General features: G+C 38.9%; 1 protein-coding gene across 1 annotated transcript; it reads right to left on the bottom strand.

The window, feature by feature from the left end:
• Nucleotides 1–262: 262 nt before the first annotated feature.
• LOC110895532 (uncharacterized J domain-containing protein C4H3.01) lies at nt 263–1,926 on the bottom strand. The gene is made up of 5 exons (XM_022142853.2): nt 1,724–1,926; nt 1,545–1,632; nt 1,381–1,451; nt 1,223–1,279; nt 263–707 (listed from the first exon to the last, which is right to left on the bottom strand). The coding sequence occupies exons 1-5, from the start codon at nt 1,826–1,828 to the stop codon at nt 498–500; spliced, it is 531 nt and encodes a 176-aa protein (XP_021998545.1). The 5' UTR covers nt 1,829–1,926; the 3' UTR covers nt 263–497.
• Between the last annotated feature and the right edge of the window lie 11,594 nt (nt 1,927–13,520).

Below are 13,520 nucleotides of genomic sequence, written 5' to 3' on the forward strand. Positions count from 1 at the left end.
GATGTTGTAACCCAGTGGGCCAGTGGTAGCATATTTTAATTTATATAGGGCCTCATAAATCATAAGAACTACTTACTTTTTATGGGTACGAAAGTTATATATTCATGTCACATATTAGTTTTATTATATTACTAAGTGACCCTTCGTAACTTGGCACCAAGCTTTTTAATCTGGTTTTATTTGTTTGTGCTTGTTCATAGACACCAAATTAACCGAACTATTTAATACGATTTTAGGTATTTCCCATGTTCTTCTGTTCGCATTTGACGTGACATTTTGTTCCATATTACGACAAGGTTATTATCAATGTAGATCAATTACATCATTTCGGCCCACTCAATACATCTAGCTCGATTTTGATCAAGCTCCATGGCAAGCAAACATACAACATTCTCTCATCATCTCCATCCAACCGCAATTCAATCTTTAGGTTCACTTGCACTAACCACCCATATGATAAAAGCAACGATTTGCTACTACTTTTAGTGATCTACATTCTATACACACTTGGCCTCTTGCACGCCAATGCCCGACAATGGGCTTGTGTTGGCTCGAGCTCTCTTCGAACTTCTTGACTCGTCATTCAAACCGAACATGTCTTGTGACCAAATATCATCATCATCAAAACAAGAAGATGCCGTCTGGTTAAAACTTTGTGCCATTTCCCAAAACATGCTCTGTATTTCACCCAAACTGTACTTTTTCTCCTGTTAAAACACAAGTTTTTACACATCTTTAGCATGTAAATCGATCGAAATAGGTTTCAAAATCCAATATTTATTTTACTATATAGAAAATTCATTTATTATGACTAGTGATTTATAACTATGTGAAGCATAAGTATCTAATACATTATCATGTACTAACTTGAACCACCCAAAAATTACCGTCACACTTCATTTTTATTTAATTATTAATAAAACCAATGGTTTATTTTTCCTTTTTTCTAATACAAAGTGTTATAGCATTCCAAATATAACTTGTTAATTTTTGTTTACGTTTGAATAAAAATTTTGTTCAAAATCGAACAGGTCAAATATAATTGATTTTATTTTACTGTGACAGTCCAAACCAGTACCGTCTGAACAACATTGGTACCGTGACAGCCCAAACCAATACCGTCTTAACAACATTGATACCGTATTCCGGTTTAATGCAGGTTTATTTCTAGTTGAAGTCAAATTTCAAAATCTTGAAATAGTGAAAGTTATGTATATATTACCTCTTTCTTGACATTCTTCATCAAGGATGACATTTCTTGCATAAAATCAGCAAAACCCTAATCACAAACATGGTAAATTAACAAACAATCAGCACAAACAAAAGCCATAAACTAATGAACAGAGTATGTTTAGAGGATCAATAAACAAACAAAATTACCTCATCTTCTTCATCTTGATGATTATAAAACCCAACATCATACACTGATCTCTTTCTCTGATCTGACAACACTGTTCCAAGTTTCAACACCCCAAAATCAGACCTAACATTTCATCAAACACTTGGTGTGCACAAAACAACAAAACCCGAAAACCAAAAACTACCTTCATAAGCTTCTTGAATCTGTTGAAATTTACTTTTAGCTTTACCCAAAACCGATGGATTCTTTACCCACTTATCCGGATGCCATTGCTACACAAAACCCAGATAAAAAAACACAATCAAAATCTAATCTTGATCAAAATTCAAAACAAACATTTCATCAAACACTTGGTGTGCATACCATAACAAGCTTACGATAAGCCCGTTTGATCTGCTCGTTTGTTGAATCAACGGAAACACCCAGAATTCCATAATACGACGTCGTAGATCCTTGATTCGACTCCATCAGTTATTCTTGAAAACAAATGTGAATGGTGGCTTATATAGAAGTTAATTTGTGGTTGCAGGGTTGTGGGGCCTTGAGAATATGATACGTATATATCAACTAGGTGATGCCCCGCCCGCGTTGCGGGGCGATGTCCGAATTATTCTTAGCCAATTAAAAAAACAATACTATAGTTTTGCTAGAAATAAAAAGTAAAAAGAGTGTTAATTAGGCAGCTCTTTGACACGATTTTTAGCTGGGGCAAAGTCATATTTTTATTTTTACTTGGCGGAAAAATCAAATTTTTTCAAGGGTAAAATCCTAATTTTTAGCTAGGGCAAAACCATAATTTTATTTTGCACTGGGGCAAAAAACGTAATTTTAATTTGAGGGTGATATCGTAATTTTGAACCAAGGGGAAATTCATAAATTTTAGCTGGGGGCAAAAGCATAAATTTATTTTGAACCGGGGGCAAATACGTAATTTTAAACTGTGAGAAAAACCGTAATGTTAAAGTAGGTATAAAATAATAAAGTGGTGTAAATTCGTAATTTTAAGCCGGGGGAAAAAAAAATTATTTTGAACTGGGACGAAAACGTAATTTTTGCTGAGGATAAAAGCGTATTTTTTTACCGAGGGCGAAACCGTATTTTTTTACCTCGGGGCAAAAGGGTAAATGTGTTTTGAAGTTGAGACAAAACCGTATATTTTAACTGAGGGCAAAAACGTCATTTTAAAGTGGATATATAATAAACTGAATGTTTGCTCGCCGCCCATTTGAACCAATGGGAGGGAAACACTATTGCAGGGAGAAAACGTAATTTTAAGTTGGCCCAATGAGAAAAAAACGTAATTTGAACCAATGATATCTATTTTATGGAAAAAAAAAAAAAAAAAAAAAGCTGGCTGGCCGCCAACCGTAGCCAATCATTTGGTTTTCCTATTGAAAAGTGACGTCAGCAACTTAAGTTTGTATATGTTGAGAATATGTGGAAAATATCTAGGTTGAGATATTTTGCATGGTGGTTATGTGAATTAGGTTTAGAGTTGTGTTGGAAGATTCTGGAAAGTTGAGAAATATCATGGTGTGTTGATGGTGATAGTCACGTGTTTGCATGTTGGTTTTCAACCATGTAAAAATGGTGGTTACTAGAAGATTCTGGTTTTCTTGAAACATCTTTCCCTTAAAAGAGTTAATGCACAACTTGTATTTATAGTTTTAGTGTTGCTACAAATAATCTTTAGAGTAAATTACAGGTTTTGTCTTTTATGTTTACATCAAATTTCAGGCGTTGTCATTTAAACCAAAATTTGACAGGCGGTGTCTTTTATGTTTTCAAAATGTTGCACGTTTTGTCCTTTAGGCCAAATCCAGTTAGATTTTTTGGTTAAATCTGGGCACTCAATGGCATTTTAATCTTTCTACCCCATTTATTTAATATTATCTAAAAATAAAACAAAAAAATTAAAATATTATTATTATTATTATTATTATTATTATTATATATAGAGTAAATTACTGACCACCATCACCCCCACCCTTCATCACCATCACCACCACCCTCCACCGCCGCCACCACCACCAGTTTATCTCGTTTATAAACAAAACCCCCAAATTAAAACATCATCCAATCTTCAACCATTGTTCATAAACAAAACCCCCAAATCACCACCATGACTTAAATAAAAAATCCCAATTCTAATAAATCAACAGACGAATGTCCAGATCTAATCAAACAGCTTGTTACAAGAATATCATCAAACACATAAAAGCCACTGTTATGACCGTGAACCGAAGTTCCCACCACCGTCTCAACCAAATCTCCACCTGCTGTCACCGTCTTCCCACCTCGACCACTGCCAGAATTTCAGGAAAGTAAATTGTTCAAAAAATCTAACTGGGTTTGCCCTAAAGGACATAACGTGCAAGATTTTGCAACATTAAGGACAAAACTTGTCAACTTTTGCGCTAAAGGACAGCGCCTGTAATTTGGTGTAAACATAAAGGACAAAACTTGTAATTTACTCTAATCTTTATGAGTCGAGTTGAGTCGGGGTAAGCTTGTCCTCGACTCGATTATAAACTAAGCTGCCTTGGATTTGAAACCAAGTTCAACCCTTAAATATGTCAAAGATATCCAACTGGACATCTAACACCCGTAAATAATAACCATTTTTTATAATAATAATAATAATAATAATAATAATAATAATAATAATAATAATAATAATAATAATAATAATAATAATATATTAAAAGAATAATCCGAGTAAAACTGAGCCGAGCTAACGGAAGAGCCAAACCCAACCCATTAATCGGAACCAAATGCCAACTCGTTCTTTGTTGGTGCATAGCATCAACTACTATTTTCCACAAGCAGGTCTTTTCTGACTTGTATCTCCACACCCACTTTGAATAAGGGATTTATTAACAAACAATGTTTTAACTTATTTATACCAAGGCCACCCATATATTTAGGAAAGGCTACGCGATCCCGAGCCACCAAATGCAATGCATCTTGTTGATATTGTTTGTTCCTCACCATAAATAACTCGACCATTTTAACCTGTGCTTTGAATAACGAAAGATAGTAATTTGGTAGATTTTCTAACATGGATTTAATAAGAGTGACACACCCTCCTATAGATAAAGTATGTCAACCATCACTAGTGCTCTAGTGGTGGCCACGGGTATTTAAGTTACACATATGGTGGGCCCGGATGAGTTTTCCCCTCAAGGTCTCACATTTGAGTCTGGGTGATATGAGTTTATCATTGAGGGTTTAAATTGGGGATCTATTGTGCGAGGGGGCTCTCTAGCGCGCACCCGATTAAGACAATGTATGCTAGACCTTCCGACTTTAGCGAATAATCACACCTTTCAAAAAAAAAAAAAAAAAAACCTTTCCACAGAGATAACCGACCTTCAAAGATGTCTGTTATTTGACTCCAATTATTAAACCTATACATATTTGCCCCAACTTTTATATACATAAAAGGAACACTTTTGATTACACCTAAAAACTAATGCCATCAAGTTGACTTCATTCACGTCAACCCCATATCTAAAAAACTCCAATTATTAAACCTATACATATACATAACCCTTCTAAAAAACAAAATTCTCTCTAGAATACGAAAAAGGTTTTCCGACTCGCCGGCAGCTCGACGTGGACATTTCTGCCTGGTTAGCATGCGAGGTTGCCTTGCTTAGGCTTGACCTTTCATTCTAAACTCGCCGGACTGCTTCCTCCATTCGCCTCCGGGATCAGATTTCTCTTTTTTGGTGTTGTTTCGTCGGTTGGTTGTCGGTCCCCCTTCCGGACTTTCTTCTTGTTGGCTTAGCGGGTCTGATATTGGTCGCGTCTATCTGAGTATACCACAGCTAGATCGATTCGAATCCCGTTAACACTCCGTAGAAGTTGCGTCCTGGGTGACTGACTTTATTGGTTGTCTCCGTGGTTTCTCGACTTAGTGTTCCGGTGAAATGGCAACAGAGAGGCAAGGAGGAAAAGCAAATAAAGTTTGGAGAGCAAAAGAAAAGGAAAAGGAGTACGTGAAGGATGATGGACCATGGATTGATGTACCAGAAAAAAGGCAAAGCGAGAAAGCAATGATGCGTGTGTAGTGTGTATATAATTTAGATATATTATTAAGCTTTTTTTTACACCTTTAGCCAAGTTTTAAATTTATAAAACACGATATTTACTAACACTAAACACACATATGGGCAAGTGCACCCATCGTGGACGTAGTATAGTGTTGGTAAGATACCGAGGTCGTCCAAGGACACAAGAGCTTTTAGTACCGGTTTATCCTCAACGTCTAATCAAATCAAAAAGTTAGAAAAATGTTTTTAAACTAAGAAAATAAAAACTAACTAAATGCTGAAAAATAAAAATAAAATAAAAACAGATAGACAAGATGAATCACTTGGATCCGACTCGTGTATTAGTATAACCTTTGATTATTTTCGCACTTTTGCACTTGTTTAGGAGATTATCTTAGTTATTGTAGTATGCCCCTCTTTTGAAGGCGACGTTACCCTCAACCCAGTAGTTTGAGTCAGCAAGGATACAATCCTAAAGGGTTGGATTATTGGAAGATAATGAATTAAGTTATTAATGCAAATTGTGGTAGGCCCCGCTTTTGGCGGTGACGTTACCCTCGGCTAAGTAGTCTGAGTCAGCAGGGATACAGTCCTAAATAGCCGGGTTATAGTATTAATAGTAGTTAACTTATGAGAGGGTCAAAGAGTTTGGATCCCCGCCATCCAATACCTATGGGCATTGAAGGAGATCCTACTAAATTTGACCCAGGTCCCTTGCAGGACCTCTAAACGCTGAACAAGGGCAAGACCCTTACCAAACCGTTCCTTTAACCCCCGACCAGGTAGCCAACATACCTCCATATAGACCGTGGAGATATGAATGGTGAAAATCTTTTATTTTATATAGACAGTAAAATAATGCCAAGACACCACGGACAAACGATAAGGAAAGATCACCTTCAACATAAGCAACTAGTTATTAAAGTAATTAATACAAAACCAAATAAAAAGTGCAAAAGATTAAAAATAAAAAGTATTATACTAAACACTTGTCTTCACCAAGTGATGTAAGAGACTTAGGCAAACATGGCCTTGATTGTCAAGAACTCTTACTATCAATCTTGGATCCCTAGACGACTCACACACTCTACGATGGACAATGGATGATGGTGGTGGATGATGGTGTTATGGTGGTGGTGGGTTGTGGATGAAGTGTGAGAGAGGTGGTGTGCCAAGGGATGAGTTGGAATGAAACCAAGCACTCCTATTTATAGGCTGAACAGAAGGCTGGGCACGGCCCCGTGTCCGCTGGACACGCCCCCGTGCCCGTCTGACACTCTCTCTCTTCATTAATTGTAATTCGCAATTACAATTAATGCGCTTGCTGTACTTTCGCCACGCCCCCGTGCTCACTGGACACGGCCCCGTGGTGGGCAATAGAAGCTTCTACAGGTTTGTCTTTTCTGCTGCTTCTTGGGCACGGCCCCGTGTTGGCTGAGCACGGGGCGTGTTCAGGCTTCAGTTTTTTCTTCTTTGCTTGGGAGGATGCCGTTGAGGGTTCGGGCAGTCTACTTTTATTCATTTTCTTGTATTTATGTTAGAATTAGCTGTCTTTTTGCTTCTTTTGTGAATTTGGACTCATTTCATCCTGAAAATACAAAAGGAAGACAAAAACACTCTTTTTCCAACATTAGTACTTAAAAAGGGTTAGTTTTATGCCTTATTTGATGTAATTTATATGTTGTATTTTACACACATCAAATACCCCCACACTTGAACTTTTGCTTGTCCTCAAGCAAAACTCTTTAAATGTGGCTTACACTCCCAAATGGAATGGGTAGAAGAGAAGGTTTTTGGCTTGTCATAGAGTGTCGGGAATCCAAGATCTTTTTGGGTTTTATTTTTATTTATTTACAATCCTATTCGTTATGATTTATTTAGAACGTTTCATAGGATAAATTACTTATTTGGGCATAGCTTGCCTTTTTTAAAATTTCATTTATATACAAGTTCACATACCTCACGAGGGATCACTCAACACTCGGCCGAAGGTGTATTTTTAGTGAATCACTCGAGAGCGGCATGCAACTTACGCCTTCCATAGGCTTGCCAAGCAATCAATCCTCCTCTTTTTTAACTTTATACCTTTGTAAATATCAAGAGGACTTTTTTTTTTTTTTTTGTGTGAAGGGTTAGGCTTGGGCTAAAGGTGGGTGGTTGGGTTAGTGGTTAGTAAAAGGGCGAAAAGCGTAAAAAGCGTCGGTTTTCTTAACACATTTTGTTTTTAGTGACTTTTTATTTTGAAGTATTTCTCCAAACAAGCTTTTGTTTGCATAGCTTTGTTTGTTTTTAACTTCACCATCATTTTTTTTAAGTCACATAAAAGAACGAGCTTGCGAAAAACCGAGCTTGTTACTAAAATAAAGGGTGAAAAAATATAAAAAGGGTTTTTGGTGGGTAAAAAGGGTTTAGGGTAAAGAAACGAAAGGTTTAGGCTCAAAGGGGTTAACTAGGGGGATTTTGGGTAGGTGGTAAAAAAAATTGAAAAATAATGGTGTAGAAAGAAAAATGGTTAGTCCTAATGCCTCTATCATTTACTTACTTGGGTTTAAGTTGGTAAGGACCGGGAATGAATCGTCGTGGCAAGTTCTAGAGTTGTAAGAACCAAGCGGCTATTCACACAAGAAACGAAAAATGAGCATTTAGTCTAAAGATGTAAATTTGTATGCTCTATAAAGGCTCAAAACTCACTTTTGTGGGAATGAGTTTTTAATGTGATCAAGTATATATAATCGAATTTTAACTAGACTTGATATGCCGTTTCATAATTTTCTTATGTTGGTTCTTGTTATCACGACGCTTTCGGTTGTAAATTTTATAAAAATATAACCTTATTAATCTTGGGATTTCCTAACTTAAACTTTAGACAAGTAAAAAGAAAAAATGAAAATTTTTTTTGAAAAAATTTGGGGTGTTTAGCGGTTCCAATAGAGTTTTGTGTAAGGCTTGTTGTTAGGACTTGCAAAATTTCAAAGTGTTAGCTTCCCCCCCACACTTAAATTACACATTGTCCTCAATGTGTCCCAAAAATAAATTTTTACGTTGATTGGATGTGTAATGTGGTGTTAAAAAGCAAAGATTTATGTTACTGGCAGTCTGCACACGGCCCCGTGTTCGCTGGACACGACCCCGTGGTGAACTGCCAGTATCGAAAACTTACAGAAGGTGAACACGGGGGCGGATTGCTTAGACACGGCCCCGTGTCTGGCAAATAATTGCAGGTCAGTAACCAAACAGCAGGTCTGGGAGATGAACACGGGGGCGTGTCGGCTGGACACGTCCCCGTGTGGACAGTCTGTGAGCCTGAAAAACAGGTTTTGTCTCCCGGTTTCTCCATTTTGAGCCTGTAAGTGCTAAGGTTTAGCACTCTAACCCTTGCATTGTACCTGTTTCATCACTCAATACCACACCAAGCAAACATAAAACATCCTACATTACCACAGTTAATTGTCTCCAAGCATAAAGTAGAAAAATAAAACGGAAATAAAAAGTAGTTCAGGAAAGTAAATTGTTCAACAAGTGGCACGCAGGCCATAAATTGTTCGATAGAAAAGGGTACTTAAACCTGTGGGCTCACCACCAACCTGCTCCTTGTTCCTTCAAGCCTCCTACTCCATGTCTTCATCGCTATCCTCACCTCCACCCCCATGCCCTGCCATATACTCCCGGATGCTACCGATATCATCTTGTATATCGTTGATGTTGCGCTCAATAGCTCCGACCCGGTGGTATGTGTTGTTGGCGAGATTGTAGGTGTTCCTGGTACACATGAGGTTTTCCTGCAAAAGATCATGTAAACTTTGAAAGTTAGGAAAACCGCCTCCTTGTGAGGAGGATTGACCCGGATCGCCATGGGGTTGGTACTGGTATTGGGGAGGTGGTGCATGAAGAACTAGGGCCTCCTGTGGGTTCCATGCATAGCCTTGCGTTCTTTGGAAGCTCACGGTCCCGTCTTCCGCCTCATAAAGCAAGTTCATGGCTCGGCAAATGTGGTAGTCAACTCGTCCCGACCACGGACTCCTTTCAAAGGACCTTGGAATGTTCGTGAAGTGCTTGAAAAGACGGTACACCCATCCCCCAAAGAAGATAGGTGTTGGAGCTCGAGCAAGGCGATTGAGATGCATGTTTCGCAACAGGAGATATGGAACATTGAGAGGCTTCCGGTTGTGGATGCAGTGAAGGACAACCAAATCTTTCAACCCCACAACGCCACTACTTTCGTGACGCTGGTTCAGCGAGTAGGTGAGGAGCCTGTGAATGTAGCGGTATAGCGGGTCCCTCAGTTTGGTACTCTTAGTGCTGCTAGGGTTGTAGATTCCTTCACCGATTTGAGCCCATGCGGCTTGTCGTTCGTTCTCGTAATCCCCCAGTGTTTTCCTCATTTCCCGATTCCTCTTCACCGTATAGTCCTATTATAGATCCAAACTGTGCCATGGAGATTGAGTACTTTGTCCCGCCACACCGAAATGCGACCCCTTCATTGTCAAATGGGTCACACCTCGAATTGAAAGCGAAAGTACTGTAAAACTCCATTGTGCATTGATGCACCGACCGAAGCCGAGTGTTCAATGCAACTGCTAGTGGCCCTGTCACGATGTTGTTGAATCGGTCTAGTTGGTTCACCATGGTTAACAAGTCCGTACATGCTCGCCTAGGGTACTTCTCGGGTCTTGTTTGGAGTATTTCATATCGCGCCCCAGCATCGAGTTCGCTTGCGTTGAACCTTGTGAACTTTGACATCTGAAAGAATACACCAAAAGTTAGTATGAAACAAAGAAATTTTAAAAGAAACTGCAAACAGTGGGCTGGACACGGCCCCGTGTCCAGCGGGCACGGCCCCGTGTTCAGGCGTCTGTAACCCAAAAACTTCATTTTTCGTCCCGGTTCCGAAAACCTAAAAAGTTTTAGCCCAATAGTTGCGGTTTCCCCCGAAAATGAAACCCTAAGTGTCGTTTTTCCCAAAACAAACCGTTTACCCTACCAATTTCGTCTTTTTCGGCTCAAAAACAAGGGTTTGGGGTTTTAGTAGGAAATCGAACGAATCTATCAACAATACATGTTTATTTACTTTCTACTACACTAATCTAAACTACTACTAAAAGATTGCATCAAAAATTTGAAGTTCGATCCGGATGAACACGAAGAACCCTAGATTTTTCCCAATTTTTGATGTTTTAACTACATGCAAGTAACTAATCTAACTACTAAAGATGATAGAATCATACCTTGATGTTGTTAAACGTGGTAGTGACGTCGGAAATCTGCGGAAAATCGCCTGGAACCAGAGCGTTTTCGGCAAAACGGGGCGTGTGGAATGAGGTAACTGTTGTGAAAAGAGGGTTTTATCCCGACAGTCGTCTCGACACGGCCCCGTGTCCAGCGGACATGGCCTCGTGCTGAGCAAAGTTTAAAATTTTATTTTATTTTATTTTTTTTGTGCTCGTGTGCATGCCCCTTTTTCCGAAAATGGTTAGAAGACTTACCGGTTTTGACGTACACTTGCCTGTTCGTAACATGTCGGGTATGATGTTGAGTTTATTCGTTAACCGTTTGAAGCGAGATCTCCTCTTCCTCATCCTCAATGGATCCTCGGTAGAGTTTTAGCCGTTGGCCATTGACTTTAAATGGTATCCCATTTCGAGCTTTAATTTCTACTGCACCGTGAGGAAAAACATGGGTGACGGAAAAAGGCCCTGACCACCTAGATTTTAATTTACCAGGAAATAATCGAAGTCGTGAATTAAACAATAGAACTTGATCTCCTACCCGAAATTCATTAGACTTAATATATTTATCATGTAAATTCTTCATTCTTTCCTTATAAATTTCGGAGTTAGAATATGCATAATTCCTTAGTTCGTCTAATTCATTCATTTGACAAAATCGATTTTTACCGGCAGTTTCTAAGTCTAAGTTTACATTTTTTATTGCCCAGTAGGCTCTGTGAGCTATTTCTACTGGCAAGTGACAACTCTTTCCATAGACGAGCTTATATGGGGTCGTGCCTATAGTGGTTTTATAAGCAGTTCGAAAGGCCCATAAAGCATCGTCTAATTTGTTGGCCCATTCCTTTTTATTTAGTCCTACGGTTTTTTCAAGTATTCGTTTTAAACCTCGATTAGTCACTTCGGCTTGCCCATTTGTTTGAGGGTGATACGCTGTTGAGACCCGGTGATAGACCCCATACCTTGTTAATATTTTTTCGAGTTGATGATTGCAAAAATGGGTGCCTCTATCACTTATCAAAGCTTTTGGTGTTCCGAAACGAGAAAATAATTTTTTTCAGAAATTTTACCACTACTCTTCCATCATTTGTTGGAAGAGCTTCGGCCTCCGCCCATTTAGACAAATAATCGACTGCCACAAGTATATATTTGTTTCCTTTTGACGGTGGGAAAGGTCCCATGAAATCGAGTCCCCACACATCAAAGATTTCACAAACGAGAATGCCATTTTGGGGCATTTCGTTTTTGGAAGAAATATTACCTGATCTTTGGCAAGCATCACATGTCTTTACAAGGTTTTGTGCATCCTTGTAAATGGTTGGCCAATAAAACCCTGAATCAAATACCTTTCGTGCGGTACTCGCGGTACCATGATGTCCTCCGTATGGACCTTCATGACAATGACGGAGAATTCTTCGTGCTTCATTACCATGGACACACCTTCGGATGAGCTGGTCGGCACACATTTTGAAAAGATAATGGTCTTCCCAAAAGTAATGCTTTACATCAGCAAAGAATTTCTTTCTTTGATGATGCGGCCATCCTATGGTGACTATACCGCTAGCCAGATAATTAGCATAGTCGGCATACCATGGCTCTTGTCTACTCTCCATCATCTCCAAGGACTCGGTGGGAAATTTCTCGTTGATTTGCTCGTCCCTGGTCGCTTCCAAAGCCGGGTCTTCTAGGCGTGAGAGATGATCTACAGCAGTGTTTTCTGCTCCTCTTTTGTCCTTGATTTCGATGTCGAATTCTTGGAGGAGTAGAATCCATCTGATCAAACGGGGTTTTGCATCTTGTTTCTTGAAGAGGTACCTGATGGCTGCATGGTCTGTATAGACTACAGTTTTAGAAAGAACAAGATAAGAACGGAATTTATCAAAAGCAAACACCACTGCTAGTAATTCTTTTTCTGTAGTTGTATAATTTTCTTGTGCATCATTAAGCGTTTTACTAGCATAATAGATTGGGTGGAAATGCTTTTCTTTTCTTTGTCCCAAGACTGATCCATCGGCAAAGTCACTTGCATCACACATGATTTCGAAAGGAAATTTCCAATCGGGCGCTATCATGATAGGTGCATTGACTAGCATTTCTTTGAGGGTTAGAAATGCTTGATTGCATTCCTTGTCAAAGATGAGAGGTGCATCTTTTTCAAGTAATTTTGTTAGAGGTCTTGAAATTTTTGAAAATTCTTGATAAACCTTCTATAAAATCCGGCATGCCCTAAGAAACTTCTGATTGCTCTTACGGAGGATGGTGGAGGTAATCGAGAAATAGTTTCTATTTTTGCTCGATCAACTTCTATTCCTTCGCTTGAGATTTTGTGACCGAGTACTATTCCCTCTGTTACCATGAAATGGCATTTTTCCCAGTTAAGGGCGAGGTTAGTTTCCTCACATCGGGATAGCATTCGTTCAAGATTATCGAGGCATTGGTCATATGAGTCTCCAAAGATGGAAAAGTCGTCCATGAAGACTTCCATTGTCTTTTCTATCATATCATGGAAAATGGCTACCATACAACGTTGGAATGTTGTAGGTGCATTACATAGACCGAATGGCATGCGTCGATATGCGAAAGTTCTGTAGGGGCATGTGAAAGTTGTTTTCTCTTGGTCTTCTGGTGCTATCGGTATTTGAAAGTAACCTGAAAAACCATCTAAGAAACAATAAAATTTATGACCGGATAGTCTTTCTAACATTTGATCAATGAAAGGCAAAGGAAAGTGGTCTTTCCTTGTCGCTTCATTTAATCGCCTATAATCTATACAAACTCTCCATCCTGTGACGATTCTTGTTGGTATTAATTCATTTTTCTCATTAGTTATTACCGTCATACCTCCTTTCTTTGGGACTACTTGGACGGGACTTACCC

Source organism: Helianthus annuus, chromosome 12 (genome assembly GCF_002127325.2).
Source record: "Helianthus annuus cultivar XRQ/B chromosome 12, HanXRQr2.0-SUNRISE, whole genome shotgun sequence".
Classification (NCBI taxonomy): Eukaryota; Viridiplantae; Streptophyta; class Magnoliopsida; order Asterales; family Asteraceae; genus Helianthus; species Helianthus annuus.